General features: G+C 57.8%; 2 protein-coding genes across 3 annotated transcripts in view; both read right to left on the bottom strand.

The window, feature by feature from the left end:
* Positions 1–4,089, bottom strand: part of LOC149441061 (arf-GAP with GTPase, ANK repeat and PH domain-containing protein 3-like) — a 42,658-nt gene extending 38,569 nt beyond the window's left edge. Inside the window, exons 1-2 of one of the 2 annotated variants that reach the window (XM_089657803.1) lie at positions 3,672–4,089; positions 393–497 (exon numbers count right to left, since the gene is read on the bottom strand). In XM_089657803.1, coding sequence (XP_089513929.1) covers positions 393–497; positions 3,672–3,749 — 183 coding nt within the window. In that variant the 5' untranslated portion in view covers positions 3,750–4,089. Of the gene's footprint in view, positions 1–392; positions 1,327–3,671 lie in introns of those variants that run through there. The other variant, XR_016307437.1, reaches the window with a different exon arrangement.
* Positions 4,090–10,077: 5,988 nt separating this feature from the next.
* LOC149441060 (uncharacterized) lies at positions 10,078–11,913 on the bottom strand. The gene has a single exon (XM_089657804.1). The coding sequence runs from the start codon at positions 11,562–11,564 to the stop codon at positions 10,194–10,196; it is 1,371 nt and encodes a 456-aa protein (XP_089513930.1). The 5' UTR covers positions 11,565–11,913; the 3' UTR covers positions 10,078–10,193.
* Positions 11,914–21,097: the final 9,184 nt, after the last annotated feature.

Here is a 21,097-nt window from a genome sequence, read left to right as displayed (position 1 = left end):
ATACTGATCATAGGATATGGGGGGAGGAGGGGTCACCCCAATACTGATCATAGGATATGGGGGGAGGAGGAGTTACCCCAATACTGATCATAGGATATGGAAGGAGAGGGGGGGGGTTGCCCCAATATTGATGACACGATATGGGGGGGTCACCCTAATACTGATCATAGGATATGGGGGGTGGAGGGGATACCCCAATACTGATCACAGGATATGGGGGGAGGAGGGGGTCACCCCAAAACTGATCATAGGATATGGGGGGTGGAGGGGATACCCCAATACTGATGACAAGATATGGGGGGAGGGGGGATTTTGATTTCATATACTTCCATTATGAACCCTTCACCGCATGAGGCGGTAAGTGGGCGGAGGAGGGCGGAGTCAGGACTCACGTGGAGGCTCGGGTGATAGGTCAGGACCCCGTTGTCACACAGCGTCACGTACTTCTTCTTCCATTCCTTGTTCAGAGATTTCCCACTTCTCTTCAGAAGGACCCCCTGAAAGAGCAGAGAAAGAGATTCACAGCATCTCACTTTACGGCAGAGGAGACGCCTCCCCCATCTCACTTTACGGCAGAAGAGCCTACAGGGGGGCAGAGACGGGGGAGAGGAGCTCAGACACAGAGGGATGAAAAGCCTACAGGGGAGCAGAGACGGGGGAGAGGAGCTCAGACACAGAGGGATGAAGAGCCTACAGGGGGGCAGAGATGGGGGAGAGGAGCTCAGACACAGAGGGATGAAGAGCCTACAGGGGGGCAGAGATGGGGGAGAGGAGCTCAGACACAGAGGGATGAAGAGCCTACAGGGGGGCAGAGATGGGGGAGAGGAGCTCAGACACAGAGGGATGAAGAGCCTACAGGGGGGCAGAGACGGGGGAGAGGAGCTCAGACAAGGAGGGATGAAGAGCCTACAGGGGGGCAGAGACGGGGGAGAGGAGCTCAGACAAGGAGGGATGAAGAGCCTACAGGGGGGCAGAGACGGGGGAGAGGAGCTCAGACACAGAGGGATGAAGAGCCTACAGGGGGGCAGAGACGGGGGAGAGGAGCTCAGACAAGGAGGGATGAAGAGCCTACAGGGGGGCAGAGACGGGGGAGAGGAGCTCAGACACAGAGGGATGAAGAGCCTACAGGGGGGCAGAGACGGGGGAGAGGAGCTCAGACACAGAGGGATGAAGAGCCTACAGGGGGGCAGAGACGGGGGAGAGGAGCTCAGACACAGAGGGATGAAGAGCCTACAGGGGGGCAGAGACGGGGGAGAGGAGCTCAGACACGGAGGGATGAAGAGCCTACAGGGGGGCAGAGACGGGGGAGAGGAGTTCAGACACAGAGGGATGAAGAGCCTACAGGGGGGCAGAGACGGGGGAGAGGAGCTCAGACAAGGAGGGATGAAGAGCCTACAGGGGGGCAGAGACGGGGGAGAGGAGCTCAGACACAGAGGGATGAAGAGCCTACAGGGAGGCAGAGACGGGGGAGAGGAGCTCAGACAAGGAGGGATGAAGAGCCTACAGGGGGGCAGAGACGGGGGAGAGGAGCTCAGACACAGAGGGATGAAGAGCCTACAGGGGGGCAGAGACGGGGGAGAGGAGCTCAGACACAGAAGGATGAAATGCCTACAGTGGGGCAGAGACGGGGGAGAGGAGCTCAGACAAGGAGGGATGAAGAGCCTACAGGGGGGCAGAGACGGGGGAGAGGAGCTCAGACACAGAGGGATGAAGAGCCTACAGGGGGGCAGAGACGGGGGAGAGGAGCTCAGACACAGAGGGATGAAGAGCCTACAGGGAGGCAGAGACGGGGGAGAGGAGCTCAGACAAGGAGGGATGAAGAGCCTACAGGGGGGCAGAGATGGGGGAGAGGAGCTCAGACACAGAGGGATGAAGAGCCTACAGGGGGGCAGAGACGGGGGAGAGGAGCTCAGACACAGAAGGATGAAATGCCTACAGGGGGGCAGAGACGGGGGAGAGGAGCTCAGACAAGGAGGGATGAAGAGCCTACAGGGGAGCAGAGACGGGGGAGAGGAGCTCAGACACAGAGGGATGAAGAGCCTACAGGGGAGCAGAGACGGGGGAGAGGAGCTCAGACAGAAGGATGAAGAGCCTACAGGGGGGCAGAGACGGGGGAGAGGAGCTCAGATGCAGAGGGATGAAGAGCCTACAGGGGGGCAGAGATGGGGGAGAGGAGCTCAGACAGAGGGATGAAGAGCCTACAGGGGAGGAAAGGAGCTCAGACACAGAGAGATGAAGAGCCTAAAGGGGTGCAGAGACGGGGGAGAGGAGCTCAGACACAGAGGGATGAAGAGCCTACAGGGGGGGAAAGGAGCTCAGACACAGAGAGATAAGGAGCCCAAAGGGGTGCAGAGACGGGGGAGAGGAGCTCAGACACAGAGGGATAAGGAGCCCAAAGGGGTGCAGAGACGGGGGAGAGGAGCTCAGACACAGAGGGATGAAATGCCTACAGGGGGGCAGAGACGGGGGAGAGGAGCTCAGACACAGAGGGATGAAATGCCTACAGGGGTGCAGAGACGGGGGAGAGGAGCTCAGACACAGACGGATGAAGAGCCTACAGGGGGGGCAGAGATGGGGGAGAGGAGCTCAGACAGAGGGATGAAGAGCCTACAGATGGGGCAGAGAAAGGGGAGAGGAGCTCAGACAGAGGAATGGAGAGCCTACAGGGGGGCAGAGACGGGGGAGAGGAGCTCAAACACAGAGGGATGAAGAAACTACAAGGGGGGGCAGAGACCTGGGAGCTCGGGGATGGAGGAGTTCAGGGATGGATAGGAGAGGAGTTCGGGGACAGAGGAGAGGAGAGGCTCTGTATAGGTCTGCAGCACTGTCATAATGCTCTGCCGCCATCTAGTGGCCATCGTGCAGAGTGCTTTAGTTCTAAAAAGAGAGGGGAAAGGAGCGCAGAGACAGAGGGGAGAGGAGAGCAGAGATAGGGGGGAGGAGCGCAGAGACAGAGGGGAGAGGAGCGCAGAGACAGAGGGGAGAGGAGAGCAGAGATAGGGGGGAGGAGCGCAGAGACAGAGGGGAGAGGAGCGCAGAGACGGGGGGGGGAACGCAGACACAGAGGGGAGAGAAGCGTGCAGACAGAGGGGATTAAGAGCCTATAGGGGGGCAGAGACATAGGGGAGAGGAGTGCAGAGATGGGGGAGAGGAGCTCAGACACAGAGGGATGAACAGTCTACAGGGGTGCAGAGACGGGGAGAGGAGTTCGGGGGTGATGGAGAGGAGTATGAAGAGGCTCTGTATAGATCTGCAGCACTTTCATAATGCTTTGCCGCCATCTAGTGGCCATTGTGCAGAGTGCTTTAGTTCTAAAAAGAGAGGGGAAAGGAGCGCAGAGACAGAGGGGAGAGGAGCACACAGACAGAGGGAGGAGGAGCGCACAGGCAGAGGGGGGAGGAGCGCACAGGCAGAGGGGGGAGGAGCGCAGAGACAGAGGAGCATACAGAGGGGAGAGGAGCGCAGAGACAGAGGAGCATACAGAGGGGAGAGGAGCGCAGAGGGGAGAGGAGCGCAGAGATAGAGGGGAGAGGAGCATACGGAAGGAAGAGGAGCGCGCAGACTGAGGGGCACAAACAGAGGGGAGAGGAGCGCAGAGACAGAGGAGCATACGGAGGGGAGAGGAGCATACGGAGGGGAGCACCGGCTGCAAGGATACGAGAGGACAGAACCATCATCGGTAGGTCCAGTTTCGGTCTCCTTCCAGTTCCTCTGATTGGCCGTCTTCTGGTGCTTTCTCCTCCAATCATCTCAGGTCGGCTGTGTGGTCACTCCTGCAGCAGGAGACTGGATGGGACTGTATTCAGGGACTGTCGCTGCCCTCATCCTACTGCCCTCTACACGGCTTCTACCAGGACCGGCATGGCCTCTGTATACCGACCACCAATACACCTCCCCTCCTCCCGCCATCAATGGAAACGTCATCAGCCATTCCACGTCCACCGTGAGCACACGTCTACGTTCTGGGGTCCATGTATTATCTCTACACATGGTCCCTGAGGGACCCCACCATCGCACACACTCCCTCTGAGGGACCCCGCCATCGTACACACTCCCTCTGAGGGACCCCGCCATCGCACACACTCCCTCTGAGGGACCCCGCCATCGTACACACTCCGTCTGAGGGACCCCGCCATCGCACACACTCCCTCTGAGGGACCCCGCCATCGCACACACTCCCTCTGAGGGACCCCGCCATCGCACACACTCCCTCTGAGGGTCCCCGCCATCGCACACACTCCCTCTGAGGGACCCCGCCATCGCACACACTCCCTCTGAGGGACCCCGCCATCGTACACACTCCCTATGAGGGACCCCGCCATCGTACACACTCCCTCTGAGGGACCCCGCCATCGCACACACTCCCTCTGAGGGTCCCCGCCATCGTACACACTCCCTCTGAGGGTCCCCGCCATCGTACACACTCCCTCTGAGGGACCCCGCCATCGCACACACTCCCTCTGAGGGACCCCGCCATCGTACACACTCCCTCTGAGGGACCCCGCCATCGCACACACTCCCTCTGAGGGACCCCGCCATCGCACACACTCCCTCTGAGGGTCCCCGCCATCGCACACACTCCCTCTGAGGGACCCCGCCATCGCACACACTCCCTCTGAGGGACCCCGCCATCGTACACACTCCCTATGAGGGACCCCGCCATCGTACACACTCCCTCTGAGGGACCCCGCCATCGCACACACTCCCTCTGAGGGACCCCATCGCACACACTCCCTCTGAGGGACCCCGCCATCGCACACACTCCCTCTGAGGGACCCCGCCATCGCACACACTCCCTCTGAGGGACCCCGCCATCGCACACACTCCCTCTGAGGGACCCCGCCATCGTACACACTCCCTCTGAGGGACCCCATCGCACACACTCCCTCTGAGGGACCCCGCCATCGCACACACTCCCTCTGAGGGACCCCGCCATCGTACACACTCCCTATGAGGGACCCCGCCATCGTACACACTCCCTCTGAGGGTCCCCGCCATCGCACACACTCCCTCTGAGGGACCCCGCCATCGCACACACTCCCTCTGAGGGACCCCGCCATCGCACACACTCCCTCTGAGGGACCCCGCCATCGCACACACTCCCTCTGAGGGACCCCGCCATCGCACACACTCCCTCTGAGGGACCCCGCCATCGTACATACTCCTTCAGAGAGACCCCACCATCGTACATACTCCCTCTGAGGGACCCCGCCATCGTACATACTCCCTCTGAGGGACCCCGCCATCGTACATACTCCCTCTGAGGGACCCCGCCATCGCACACACTCCCTCTGAGGGACCCCGCCATCGCACACACTCCCTCTGAGGGACCCCGCCATCGTACATACTCCTTCAGAGAGACCCCGACATCGCACACACTCCCTCTGAGGGACCCCGCCATCGCACACACTCCCTCTGAGGGACCCCGCCATCGTACATACTCCTTCAGAGAGACCCCGACATCGCACACACTCCCTCTGAGGGACCCCACCATCGTACATACTCCCTCTGAGGGTCCCAACCATCGTACATACTCCCTATGAGGGACCCCGCCATCGCACACACTCCCTCTGAGGGACCCCGCCATCGTACATACTCCCTATGAGGGACCCCGCCATCGTACATACTCCCTATGAGGGACCCCGCCATCGTACATACTCCCTCTGAGGGACCCCGCCATCGCACACACTCCCTCTGAGGGACCCCACCATCGTACATACTCCCTCTGAGGGACCCCACCATCGCACACACTCCCTCTGAGGGACCCCACCATCGTACATACTCCCTCTGAGGGACCCCGCCATCGCACACACTCCCTCTGAGGGACCCCACCATCGTACATACTCCCTCTGAGGGACCCCACCATCGTACACACTCCTTCAGAGAGACCTTGCCATTGTACACTATATTGCCCGCAGTATTGTTCGGCCGCCCTTTCCACACATGACCTTTAATGCCCCCCCCGTCTTACTCCGTAGGGTTCAATATTGAGTTGGCCCCGCCCTTTCCACGCACATGACCTTTAATGGGTCCCAGTCGTAGTGCGTAGGGTTCAATATTGAGTCAAGTTCCTCCACCCCAAACTGGCTCCTCCATGTCTTTATGGACCTTGCTTTGTGCACTGGGGGGCAGTCATGATGGAACAGGAAGGGGCCATCCCCAAACTCCTCCCACAAAGTTGGGAGCATGAAATTATCCAAAGTGTCGCCTTAAGAGTTCCTTTCACTGGAACTAGGGGGCCAAGCCCACCCCCTGAGGAACACCCCCACACCATAATCCCCCCTCCACCACACTTTACACTTGGCACAATGCAGTCAGGTAAGTACCGTTCTCCTGGCCACCACCAAACCCAGACACGTCCATCGGATTGCCAGACAGAGAAGCATGATTGGTCCCTCCAGAGAACACGTCTCCTCTGCTCTAGAGTCCAGTGGCGGCGTGCTTTACACCACGGCATCCGACGCTTTGCATTGCACTTGGTGATGGAAGGCTTGGATGCAGCTGCTCGGCCATGGAAACCCATTCCATGAAGCTCTCTACGCACTGTTGTTGGGCTCATCTGAAGGCCACACCAAGTTTGGAGGTCTTTAGCTATTGACTCTGCAGACAGTTGGCGACTTCTGCGCACTGTGCGCTTCAGCATGCGCTGACCCCGCCCTGTCATGTGACGTGGCCTACCACTTGGTGGCTGAGTGGCTGTTGTTCCCAGTGGCTTCCACTTTGTTATAATCCCACTAACAGTTGAGCGTGGAATATTTAGAAGCCAGGAAATGTCACGGATGGACTTATTGCCCAGGTGGCCACCTATGACGGGACCACGCTTGGAGTCACTGAGCTCCTGAGAGCGACCCATTCTTTCACCAATGTTTGTAGAAGCCGCCTGCATGCCTAGGGGCTTGATTGTATACACCTGTGTCCATGGAGGGGATTGGAACACCTGAATCACATGATATGGAGGGGATTGGAGCACCTGAATCCCATGATATGGAGGGGATTGGAACACCTGAATCACATGATATGGAGGGGATTGGGACACCTGAATCACATGATATGGAGGGCATTGGAACACCAGGATCACATGATATGGAGGGGATTGGAACACCTGAATCACATGATATGGAGGGGATTGGAACGCCTGAATCACATGATATGAAGGGGATTGGAACACCTGAATCACATGACTGGGAGGGGATCGGAGCACCTGGATCACATGACATGGAGGGGATTGGAACACCTGAATCACATGACTGGGAGGGGATCGGAACACCTGAATCACATGATATGGAGGAGATTGGATCAGAACATCTGAATCACATGATTGGAACACCTGAATCACATGATATGGAGGGGATTGGAACCCCTGAATCCAAGGATTTGGAGGGCGGGGCCAATACTTTGGGCAATATAGTGTACACACTCCCTCTGAAGGACCCGACCATTGCACACACACTCCCTCTGAGGGACCCGACCATTGCACACACACTCCCTCTGAGGGACCCGACCATTGCACACACACTCCCTCTGAGGGACCCGACCATTGCACACACACTCCCTCTGAAGGACCCGACCATTGCACACACACTCCCTCTGAAGGACCCGACCATTGCACACACACTCCCTCTGAAGGACCCGACCATTGCACACACACTCCCTCTGAAGGACCCGACCATTGCACACACACTCCCTCTGAAAGACCCGACCATTGCACACACACTCCCTCTGAGGGACCCGACCATTGCACACACACTCCCTCTGAGGGACCCGACCATTGCACACACACTCCCTCTGAGGGACCCGACCATTGCACACACACTCCCTCTGAGGGACCCGACCATTGCACACACACTCCCTCTGAGGGACCCGACCATTGTACACACTCCCTCTGAGGGACCCGACCATTGTACACACACTCCCTCTGAGGGACCCGACCATTGTACACACACTCCCTCTGAGGGACCCGACCATTGTACACACACTCCCTCTGAGGGACCCGACCATTGCACACACACTCCCTCTGAGGGACCCGACCATTGCACACACACTCCCTCTGAAAGACCCGACCATTGCACACACACTCCCTCTGAAAGACCCGACCATTGCACACACACTCCCTCTGAAAGACCCGACCATTGTACACACACTCCCTCTGAGGGACCCGACCATTGTACACACACTCCCTCTGAAGGACCCGACCATTGTACACACACTCCCTCTGAAAGACCCGACCATTGCACACACACTCCCTCTGAAAGACCCGACCATTGTACACACACTCCCTCTGAAAGACCCGACCATTGTACACACACTCCCTCTGAAAGACCCGACCATTGCACACACTCCCTCTGAAGGACCCCACATAATGACTGAGGGATCTCAGTGGGATACGATGGCTGCAGATGTGGGCAGCTTGGATGGAGAGTGGGGAGAGTCTGGGAAAGGGAGAGATCTGTTGAGGATTCAGGGGGCACTGAGGATCCAATCCGATATGTTCTACTGAACCTGAGGAATCCATTGTGGTGGAGTCACTGCTTTATCCGCTCCTAGTACAATTTACACAGAAATAAGACACGGACCTTGTCCCCTGCCCCCTTCACCCACTCCGAGGACCAGCCGTCCATCACAACCCTCCAGGTGATCTTTCTATTCAGATTTTCTAGGCCAAGAATACTGCCTCTTATCTCAAGGCTTCCTATCCAGGGACACGTGTGCAGAGGACCATCTCTGGTGTCACTGGCCGCATGCTTGGTTCAGGTCCGAGGCTCACCCCGTAGTGAGGCAGGGATGAGGAGGACAGACCACAAGTAGAAGATTAGGTAAATACTTCCGTTCTCTTACTGTCCATGACTTGTTTCTGCATGTCCTCACTTCTTCACACTGGAGGTACGTTCTCGCTGGTCCATAGTTACTGGATGAACACCATCACCCCTACAAAAACGTAAGCTCTTCAGCCAAGTGCACATATGATTCAATGTGGTCAGATAATCAGCTCCTACCTAGGTCCAGTTCCAGAAGGACATCCTCGACTCTCCGAGATCATCCTACGTGTTCTGACAATACATTCTGAGGCAAAGCCAGTCCCTCAGCAGATAAAGTGGACTTTGTATGACATCTCTGGTCTGGGAGCCCAGCAGAGGGCGGGACGTTCTCACAGGGTTTGGGGTACTTGGCTTTCCCAGAAGTCAGGCACAGTAACATCATCAGCACCCCCACGAAGCAGTGGAATTTTCTTGTTTTCTATCATTTTATTTTTGCTTTATAGGCTGGGTGGGGGTGGTCTTAGATGAGCGATCTGCTTTATACACATAGTCCATGCTAACAAACCATCATTCCTATATGCCTCCCTCACACCTCTGACTCATGGGCCAGGTTGGTAAGGGTGTAAAGAGTTGATGGGCCAGGTTGGTAAGGGTGTAAAGAGTTGATGGGCCAGGTTGGTAAGGGTAGAGGGTGTAAAGAGTTGATGGGCCAGGTCGGTGAGGGTAGAGGGTGTATTGGGTTGATGGGCCAGGTTGGTGAGGGTGTATAGGGTTGGGTTGGTGAGGGTGTATAGGGTTGATGGGTCATGTTGGTGAGGGTAGAGGGCGTAAAGGAATGATGGGCCAGGTTGGTGAGGGTAGAGGGCGTACAGGGATGATGGGCCAGGTTGGTGAGGGTAGAGGGCGTACAGGGATGATGGGCCAGGTTGGTGAGGGTAGAGGGCGTACAGGGATGATGGCCCAGGTTGATGAGGGTAGAGGGGCCAGGTTGGTGAGGGTAGAGGGTGTATAGGGTTGAAGGGTCAGGTTGGTGAGGGCGTACAGGGATGATGGGCCAGGTTGATGAGGGTAGAGGGTGTATAGGGTTGGGTTGGTGAGGGTAGAGGGCGTACAGGGTAGAGGGGCCAGGTTGGTGAGGGTAGAGGGTGTATTGGGTTGATGGGCCAGGTTGGTGAGGGCGTACAGGGATGATGGGCCAGGTTGGTGAGGGTAGAGGGCGTACAGGGATGATGGCCCAGGTTGATGAGGGTAGAGGGGCCAGGTTGGTGAGGGTAGAGGGTGTATAGGGTTGAAGGGTCAGGTTGGTGAGGGCGTACAGGGATGATGGGCCAGGTTGATGAGGGTAGAGGGTGTATAGGGTTGGGTTGGTGAGGGTAGAGGGCGTACAGGGTAGAGGGGCCAGGTTGGTGAGGGTAGAGGGTGTATTGGGTTGATGGGTCATGTTGGTGAGGGTAGAGGGTGTATAGGGTTGGGTTGGTGAGGGTAGAGGGTGTATAGGGTTGATGGGTCATGTTGGTGAGGGTAGAGGGTGTAAAGGAATGATAGGCCAGGTTGGTGAGGGTAGAGGGCGTATAGGGTTGAAGGGCCAGGTTGGTGAGAGTAGAGGGCGTACAGGGATGATGGGCCAGGTTGGTGAGGGTAGAGGGCGTACAGGGATGATGGGCCAGGTTGGTGAGGGTAGAGGGTGTATAGGGTTGAAGGGCCAGGTTGGTGAGAGTAGAGGGTGTATAGGGTTGGGTTGGTGAGGGTAGAGGGCGTACAGGGTAGAGGGGCCAGGTTGGTGAGGGTAGAGGGTGTATTGGGTTGATGGGCCAGGTTGGTGAGGGTGTATAGGGTTGGGTTGGTGAGGGTAGAGGGTGTATAGGGTTGATGGGTCATGTTGGTGAGGGTGTATAGGGTTGGGTTGGTGAGGGTAGAGGGTGTATAGGGTTGAAGGGCCAGGTTGGTGAGAGTAGAGGGCGTATAGGGTTGATGGGCCAGGTTGGTGAGAGTAGAGGGCGTATAGGGTTGATGGGCCAGGTTGGTGAGAGTAGAGGGCGTATAGGGTTGATGGGCCAGGTTGGTGAGAGTAGAGGGCGTATAGGGTTGATGGGCAAGGTTGGAGAGGGTAGAGGGTGTACAGGGATTATGGGCCAGGTTGGTGAGGGTAGAGGGTGTACAGGGTTGAAGGGCCAGGTTGGTGAGGGTAGAGGGTGTATAGGGTTGATGGGCCAGGTTGGTGAGGGTAGAGGGTGTATAGGGTTGATGGGCCAGGTTGGTGAGAGTAGAGGGTGTATAGGGTTGATGGGCCAGGTTGGTAAGGGTGTAAAGAGTTGATGGGCCAGGTCGGTGAGGGTAGAGGGTGTACAGGGTTGAAGGGCCAGGTTGGTGAGGGTAGAGGGTGTATAGGGTTGATGGGCCAGGTTGGTGAGGGTAGAGGGTGTATAGGGTTGATGGGCCAGGTTGGTGAGAGTAGAGGGTGTATAGGGTTGATGGGCCAGGTTGGTGAGGGTAGAGGGTGTATAGGGTTGATGGGCCAGGTTGGTGAGGGTAGAGGGCATATAGGGATGATGGGCCAGGTTGGTGAGGGTAGAGGGCGTACAGGGATGATGGGCCAGGTTGGTGAGGGTAGAGGGCGTATAGGGTTGATGGGCCAGGTTGGTGAGAGTAGAGGGTGTATAGGGTTGGGTTGGTGAGGGTAGAGGGCGTACAGGGTAGAGGGGCCAGGTTGGTGAGGGTAGAGGGTGTATTGGGTTGATGGGCCAGGTTGGTAAGGGTGTATAGGGTTGGGTTGGTGAGGGTAGAGGGTGTATAGGGTTGATGGGTCATGTTGGTGAGGGTAGAGGGCGTACAGGGATGATGGGCCAGGTTGGTGAGGGTAGAGGGCGTATAGGGTTGATGGGCCAGGTTGGTGAGAGTAGAGGGTGTATAGGGTTGGGTTGGTGAGGGTAGAGGGCGTACAGGGTAGAGGGGCCAGGTTGGTGAGGGTAGAGGGTGTATTGGGTTGATGGGCCAGGTTGGTGAGGGTGTATAGGGTTGGGTCGGTGAGGGTAGAGGGTGTATAGGGTTGATGGGCCAGGTTGGTGAGAGTAGAGGGTGTACAGGGATGATGGGCCAGGCTTGTGGAGGAATGAGGGTACATACAAAGTTGAAAACCCAGGCTTGGGGGGGAGGGGGGGGTATGGTGGGCACACAAGGTTGATGGGTGAGGCTGGGGGGTATGGTGGGTACATATGATTGATGGGGGAGGCCGGGGGGTACGATGGGCACACAGGGATGATGGGGGAGGCCGGGGGGTACGATGGGCACACAGGGATGATGGGGGAGGCCGGGGGGTACGATGGGCACACAGAGATGATGGGGGAGGCCGGGGGGTACGATGGGCACACAGAGATGATGGGGGAGGCCGGGGGGGTACGATGGGCACACAGGGTTGATGGGGGAGGCCGGGGGGTACGATGGGCACACAGGGATGATGGGGGAGGCCGGGGGGTACGATGGGCACACAGGGTTGATGGGGGAGGCTGGGGAGTACGATGGGCACACAGGGATGATGGGGGAGGCCGGGGGGTACGATGGGCACACAGGGTTGATGGGGGAGGCCGGGGAGTACGATGGGCACACAGGGATGATGGGGGAGGCCGGGGGGTACGATGGGCACACAGGGTTGATGGGGGAGGCCGGGGGGGTACGATGGGCACACAGGGTTGATGGGGGAGGCCGGGGGGTACGATGGGCACACAGGGATGATGGGGGAGGCCGGGGGGGTACGATGGGCACACAGGGATGATGGGGGAGGCCGGGGGGTACGATGGGCACACAGGGATGATGGGGGAGGCCGGGGGGTACGATGGGCACACAGGGATGATGGGGGAGGCCGGGGGGTACGATGGGCACACAGGGTTGATGGGGGAGGCCGGGGGGTACGATGGGCACACAGGGTTGATGGGGGAGGCCGGGGGGGTACGATGGGCACACAGGGTTGATGGGGGAGGCCGGGGGGGTACGATGGGCACACAGGGATGATGGGGGAGGCTGCTGAATGTATGAGGGATTTATAGGGCTGATGGGATGGGCTGGTAGTGGTATGAGGGGTATATAGGAGGTGTGTTGTTGGGGGTGGGGGTTGTACACACAGTGCAGGAAATGCGTATTTGCTCCCCGGCTGATGTTGAATGTTCGCCCCTCACACAGAAACGATCGGTCTAACAATGGAATGTTCGCCCCTCACACAGAAACGATCGGTCTAACAATGGAATGTTCGCCCCTCACACAGAAACGATCGGTCTAACAATGGAATGTTCGCCCCTCACACAGAAATGATCGGTCTAACAATGGAATGTTCGCCCCTCACACAGAAATGATCGGTCTAACAATGGAATGTTCGCCCCTCACACAGAAATGATCGGTCTAACAATGGAATGTTCGCCCCTCACACAGAAACGATCGGTCTAACAATGGAATGTTCGCCCCTCACACAGAAACGATCGGTCTAACAATGGAATGTTGGCCCCTCACACAGAAATGATCGGTCTAACAATGGAATGTTCCCCCTCACACAGAAATGATCGGTCTAACAATGGAATGTTCGCCCCTCACACAGAAATGATCGGTCTAACAATGGAATGTTCGCCCCTCACACAGAAATGATCGGTCTAACAATGGAATGTTCGCCCCTCACACAGAAATGATCGGTCTAACAATGGAATGTTCGGTGTAACACTGAGAGACAGAATACAACAACAAATTCAGCAGAAATGCATCTAACAAATGATGACGGATCTGCATGTTCATGAGGGAAAGAAGGATTTGATCCCCTTCACAAAACATGACTTAGTACTTGGTGGCCAATCCCTTGTTGGCAATCACAGAGGTCAGACGTTTCCTGGAGTTGGCCCCCAGGTTCGCACACATCTCAGGAGGGATTTTGGCCCACTCCTCTTGGCAGATCCTCTCCAAGTCATTAAGGTTTGGTGGCTGACGTTTGACAACTCGAACTTTCAGCCCCGCCACAAATTTTCCATCGGATGAAGGTGTGGAGACTGGCTAGGCCACTCCAGGACCCTAATGTGCTTCTTCTTGAGCCGCTCCTTTGTTGCCTTGGCCGTGTGTTTTGGGTCATTGTCATGCTGGAACACCCATCCACCACCCATTTTCAATGCCCTGGCTGAGGGAAGAAGGTTCTCACCCAAGATTTGAGGGTACATTGCCCCGTCCATCGTCCCTTTGATGCGGTGCAGTTGTCCTGTCCCCTTAGCAGAAAAACCCCCCCAAAGCAGAACCTGGGGGCCAACTCCAGGAAACGTCTGACCTCTGTGATTGCCAACAAGGGATTGGCCACCAAGTACTAAGTCATGTTTTGTGAAGGGGATCAAATCCTTCTTTCCCTCATGAACATGCAGATCCGTCATCATTTGTTAGACGCATTTCTGCTGAATTTGTTGTTGTATTCTGTCTCTCAGTGTTACACCGAACATTCCATTGTTAGACCGATCATTTCTGTGTGAGGGGCGAACATTCCATTGTTAGACCGATCGTTTCTGTGTGAGGGGCGAACATTCCATTGTTAGACCGATCGTTTCTGTGTGAGGGGCGAACATTCCATTGTTAGACCGATCGTTTCTGTGTGAGGGTCGAACATTCCATTGTTAGACCGATCGTTTCTGTGTGAGGGGCGAACATTCCATTGTTAGACCGATCGTTTCTGTGTGAGGGGCGAACATTCCATTGTTAGACCGATCATTTCTGTGTGAGGGGCGACCATTCCATTGTTAGACCGATCATTTCTGTGTGAGGGGAGAACATTCCATTGTTAGACCGATCGTTTCTGTGTGAGGGGCGAACATTCCATTGTTAGACCGATCGTTTTTGTGTGAGGGGAGAACATTCCATTGTTAGACCGATCGTTTCTGTGTGAGGGGCGAACATTCCATTGTTAGACCGATCATTTGTGTGAGGGGCCAACATTCCATTGTTAGACCGATCGTTTCTGTGTGAGGGGCGAACATTCCATTGTTAGACCGATCGTTTCTGTGTGAGGGGCGAACATTCCATTGTTAGACCGATCGTTTCTGTGTGAGGGGAGAACATTCCATTGTTAGACCGATCGTTTCTGTGTGAGGGGAGAACATTCCATTGTTAGACCGATCGTTTCTGTGTGAGGGGAGAACATTCCATTGTTAGACCGATCGTTTCTGTGTGAGGGGCGAACATTCCATTGTTAGACCGATCGTTTCTGTGTGAGGGGCGAACATTCACCATCAGGGGGGCAAATACGCATTTCCTGCACTGTGTGTACATTGTATACAGTCGGGGGAGGGGAGATGCTGGATATCTGAACTATTTTCTCACTCATACATAGAAAATCTAGCCACACCCCTTATCTGATAGGCAGTGATGTCATCTGATAGGCAGTGATGTCATTGGTGTCACGTGGCAGTCATGTGGTCTCTCTGGACTGGTAGGACCCTCAGCCATTCAGTGGGCGGCAGTCTGGGGAGCTCAATGCTCGGTGAGATACAACCACTCGCAGGGCGGACCTCCTCCATGAACACCGACTGTCATTGGAAGGGTGGAGCTTGGCTCTGTCCAGCCTTTGATTCTTCCTATTGGTCCCTTCATGTGATGGATGGCCTCATGGACCAATGGGGAGGCTCAGAGGGTGGCAGGGGGCAGGTCAGACTCCTGTGGTTGTGTTTGGATGGCGGCTGTGCCAGAAACCGGCTCCCAAGAATTCCCAACTACGGAACCTTCCAGAAACATTGGCCCAATGGGAGAGCGGGAAACGTGTTCCAGAACAACCAATTGATTCTCAGCTTGGGAGAAGGACCAGAAGAATCTGATTGGCTAATGCTGGGTAGCACAGACCTGTCCATCAATAAGGTACACTGCGGGTCTGAAGCTGGGATTGGCCGCCTGGCTGGGAACTCCTCCCCCACCTTACCTTCTACTTGTGGTCCTCTGACTGCGGATGGTGCGGCTCATTCTCAGCACAAACAACATGGCCGCCTCTCCGAGGTCTTAGTCATGTGACTTGACGGGGAACGCTGCTAGTGGGGTCCATACATGATGGTGACATCACACGGGCCGCTGCGGGGACTCCACACACGGGCCGCTGCGGGGAAGGTCTAGAAGCACTGTCCGGGCACCTGTAGGAATGCCCCAACAGTGCTCCTCACTTCCTGTCCCGAGGACCACGGTCACACCCAGACTCTCATAGCGTGTCACCAAGGCAGGAAATATGAGGGTGGAGTCTGGTGTCACTTCCTGTCCCGAGGACCACGGTCACACCCAGACTCTCATAGCGTGTCACCAAGGCAGGAAATATGAGGGTGGAGTCTGGTGTCACTTCCTGTCCCGAGGACCACGGTCACACCCAGACTCTCATAGCGTGTCACCAAGGCAGCAAATATGAGGGTGGAGTCTGGTGTCACTTCCTGTCCCGAGGACCACGGTCACACCCAGACTCTCATAGCGTGTCACCAAGGCAGCAAATATGAGGGTGGAGTCTGGTGTCACTTCCTCTCCCAAGGACCACGGTCACACCCAGACTCTCATAGCGTGTCACCAAGGCAGCAAATATGAGGGTGGAGTCTGGTGTCACTTCCTGTCCTGAGGACCACGGTCACGCCCAGACTCATAGCGTGTCACCAAGGCAGCAAATATGAGGGTGGAGTCTGGTGTCACTTCCTGTCCTGAGAACCATGTTCACACCCAGACTCTCATAGCGTGTCACAAAGGCAGGAAATATGAGGGTGGAGTCTGGTGTCACTTCCTGTCCTGAGGACCATGTTCACACCCAGACTCTCATAGCGTGTCACAAAGGCAGGAAATATGAGGGTGGAGTCTGATGTCATTTCCTGTCCTGAGGACCACGTTCACACCCAGACTCTCACAGTGTGTCACCAAGGCAGGAAATATGAGGGTGGAGTCTGGTGTCACTTCCTGTCCGGAGGACCACGGTCACACCCAGACTCTCATAGCGTGTCACCAAGGCAGCAAATATGAGGGTGGAGTCTGGTGTCACTTCCTGTCCTGAGAACCATGTTCACACCCAGACTCTCATAGCGTGTCACCAAGGCAGCAAATATGAGGGTGGAGTCTGGTGTCACTTCCTGTCCTGAGAACCATGTTCACACCCAGACTCTCATAGCGTGTCACAAAGGCAGGAAATATGAGGGTGGAGTCTGATGTCATTTCCTGTCCTGAGGACCACGGTCACACCCAGACTCTCATAGCGTGTCACCATGGCAGGAAATATGAGGGTGGAGTCTGGTGTCACTTCCTGTCCGGAGGACCACGGTCACACCCAGACTCTCATAGCGTGTCACCATGGCAGGAAATATGAGGGTGGAGCCTGGTGTCACTTCCTGTCCTGAGGACCATGTTCACGCCCAGACTCTCATAGCGTGTCACCATGGCAGGAAATATGAGGGTGGAGTCTGATGTCATTTCCTGTCCTGAGGGCCACGGTCACACCCAGACTCTCATAGCGTGTCACCAAGGCAGCAAATATGAGGGTGGAGTCTGGTGTCACTTCCTGTCCCAAGGACCACGGTCACACCCAGACTCTCACAGTGTGTCACCAAGGCAGCAAATATGAGGGTGGAGTCTGGTGTCACTTCCTGTCCTGAGGACCACGTTCACACCCAGACTCTCACAGTGTGTCACCAAGGCAGGAAATATGAGGGTGGAGTCTGGTGTCACTTCCTGTCCGGAGGACCACGGTCACACCCAGACTCTCATAGCGTGTCACCATGGCAGGAAATATGAGGGTGGAGCCTGGTGTCACTTCCTGTCCTGAGGACCATGTTCACGCCCAGACTCTCATAGCGTGTCACCATGGCAGGAAATATGAGGGTGGAGTCTGATGTCATTTCCTGTCCTGAGGGCCACGGTCACACCCAGACTCTCATAGCGTGTCACCAAGGCAGCAAATATGAGGGTGGAGTCTGGTGTCACTTCCTGTCCCAAGGACCACGGTCACACCCAGACTCTCACAGTGTGTCACCAAGGCAGCAAATATGAGGGTGGAGTCTGGTGTCACTTCCTGTCCTGAGGACCACGTTCACGCCCAGACTCTCATAGCGTGTCACCAAGGCAGCAAATATGAGGGTGGAGTCTGGTGTCACTTCCTGTCCGGAGGACCACGGTCACACCCAGACTCTCATAGCGTGTCACCAAGGCAGCAAATATGAGGGTGGAGTCTGGTGTCACTTCCTGTCCTGAGGACCACGGTCACACCCAGACTCTCATAGCGTGTCACCAAGGCAGCAAATATGAGGGTGGAGTCTGGTGTCACTTCCTGTCCTGAGGACCATGTTCACGCCCAGACTCTCATAGCGTGTCACCAAGGCAGGAAATGTGAGGAGGGTGGAGTCTGGTGTCACTTCCTGTCCTGAGGACCACGTTCACGCCCAGACTCTCATAGCGTGTCACCAAGGCAGGAAATGTGAGGAGGGTGGAGTCTGGTGTCACCAGGAGAGGAAGTGATGGAATATATTGGGATGATATGACGTTTCGGTTCATTGCTGCCATGTGGGGGTTGCCGGATATGACCGTGTACCCCGAGTTGTGGACGCCGGATATGACCGTGTACCCCGAGTTGTGGAGAAGCCACGTTCAGCTCTGGGCGTAAGCTGTACTGACCTCTGACAATGATCCCGCCTTCTTTCTGTAAAGAAGAATCTGGTTGGTTGTTACAGACAATACTCATCATGGGGTTCGGAGATGGAGATCACAACAGGCAATGAAAGGTGTGGCAGAACCTCCCCCCTTCATAATCCCGCCCCTCCCCCCATCCCATGCCCCTCCCCCACAGAGACCATGAGCAGTATTCACACACAGGTAAAGCAGATGTAGGAAGCGACACGACGGCCCACGGACACAGAGCATCGAGTGTGCGGTGACACAGGCGGGATTCCGGCTGACGCCGTGACGTTACAAGGAGCTACCTGCCCTCTCTACTCCCCTCCCCCCCAAACACACGCACACACGCTCCGCTCAGGGGGAACCCCACCTGTTTGATAGGAATGGCTCTTCCACTGCCAACACTCTCAGATTTACAATCCGGGGCTCTCTTCTCTCTGTCCACCTCTGCGCCCCTCCGAGACTGGAAGAGAACAAGATACAGCCACACATTACAATGGTACAGGAGGGAGCTGTGCGCACACACCCACGCCACACGCCACGGGGAGGGATCGGGGGGACGTACGTGACGGGAGGGATCGGGGGGAGGCACGCCACGGGGAGGGATCGGGGGGGAGGTACGTCACGGGAGGGATCGGGGGGACGTACATCACGGGAGGGATCGGGGGGGCGTACGTCACGGGAGGGATCGGGGGGGCGTACGTCACGGGAGGGATCGGGGGGGCGTACGTCACGGGAGGGATCGGGGGGACGCACACCACGGGGAGGGATCGGGGGGATGTACGTGACGGGAGGGATCGGGGGGACGTACGTGACGGGAGGGATCGGGGGGGAGGTACGTCACGGGAGGGATCGGGGGGACGTACATCACGGGAGGGATCGGGGGGGCGTACGTCACGGGAGGGATCGGGGGGACGCACACCACGGGGAGGGATCGGGGGGACGCACACCACGGGGAGGGATCGGGGGGACGCACACCACGGGGAGGGATCGGGGGGACGCACACCACGGGGAGGGATCGGGGGGATGTACGCCAAACACCACGGGGAGGGATCGGGGGGATGCACGCCACACACCACGGGGAGGGATCGGAGGGATGCACACCACGGGGAGGGATCGGGGGGATGTACGCCACACACCATGGGGAGGGATCGGGGGGACGCACACCACGGGGAGGGATCGGGGGGATGTACGCCAAACACCATGGGGAGGGATCGGGGGGACGCACGCCACACACCACGGCGAGGGATCGGAGGGATGCACACCACGGGGAGGGATCGGGGGACGTACGGCATACACCACGGGGCGGGATCGGGGGGGATGCACACCGCACGGAGGGATCGGGGGGACGCACGCCACGGGGAGGGATCGGGGGACGTACGGCATACACCACGGGGCGGGATCGGGGGGGATGCACACCGCACGGAGGGATCGGGGGGACGCACGCCACGGGGAGGGATCGGGGGGGGATGCACGCCACACACCACGGGGAGGGATCGAGGGGACACATGCCGCACACCACGGGGAGGAGAAGAGAAGGACGGCACAGGCACGGGGGGAGAGGAAGGAGGACGGCACAGGCACGGGGGGAGAGGAAGGAGGACGGCACAGGCACGGGGGGAGAGGAAGGAGGACGGCACAGGCAGGGGGGGAGAGGAAGGAGGACGGCACAGGCACGGGGGGAGAGGAAGGAGGACGGCACAGGCACGGGGGGAGAGGAAGGAGGACGGCACAGGCACGGGGGGAGAGGAAGGAGGACGGCACAGGCGGGGGGGAGAGGAAGGAGGACGGCACAGGCACGGGGGGAGAGGAAGGACGGCACACACATCGGGGGAGAGGAAGGACGGCACACGAACCGGAGGAGAGGAAGGACGGCACACGAACCGGAGGAGAGGAAGGACGGCACACGAACCGGAGGAGAGGAAGGACGGCACACGAACCGGAGGAGAGGAAGGACGGCACACGCACCGGGGGAGAGGAAGGACGGCACACGAACCGGAGGAGAGGAAGGACGGCACACGAACCGGAGGAGAGGAAGGACGGCACACGCACCGGGGGAGAGGAAGGACGGAACAAGCACGGGGGGGGAGAGGAAGGACGGCACACGCACGGGAGGGGAGAGGAAGGACGGCACACGCACTGGGGGAGAGGAAGGACGGAACAAGCACGGGGGGGGAGAGGAAGGACGGCACACGCACGGGGGGGGAGAGGAAGGACGGCACACGCACGGGGGGAGAGGAAGGACGGCAAACGCACGGGGGGAGAGGAAGGACGGCAAACGCACGGGGGGAGAGGAAGGACGGCAAACGCACGGGGGGAGAGGAAGGACGGCAAACGCACGGGGGGAGAGGAAGGACGGCAAACGCACGGGGGGAGAGGAAGGACGGCAAACGCACGGGGGGAGAGGAAGGACGGCAAACGCACGGGGGGAGAGGAAGGACGGCAAACGCACGGGGGGAGAGGAAGGACGGCACACGCACGGGTGGAGAGGAAGGACGGCACACGCACGGGGGGAGAGGAAGGACGGCACACGCACTGGGGGAGAGGAAGGACGGCACACGCACGGGGGGAGAGGAAGGACGGCACACGCACTGGGGGAGAGGAAGGACGGCACACGCACTGGGGGAGAGGAAGGACGGCACACGCACGGGGGGAGAGGAAGGACGGCACACGCACGGGGGGAGAGGGGAAGGACGGCACACGCACGGGGGGAG

The sequence above is a fragment of the Staurois parvus genome, unplaced genomic scaffold (assembly GCF_062004578.1).
Source record: "Staurois parvus isolate SC_StPar_1 unplaced genomic scaffold, SC_StPar_1.0 ptg001031l, whole genome shotgun sequence".
In the NCBI taxonomy this organism is placed as follows: Eukaryota; Metazoa; Chordata; class Amphibia; order Anura; family Ranidae; genus Staurois; species Staurois parvus.
This window is presented reverse-complemented; position numbering and strand designations above follow the sequence as displayed.

What these genes read in the sequence shown, in the direction of transcription:
- LOC149441060 (XM_089657804.1), bottom strand. Translation starts at nt 11,564, where the DNA reads ATGACCCATCAACCCTATACACCCTCTACCCTCACCAACCCAACCCTA.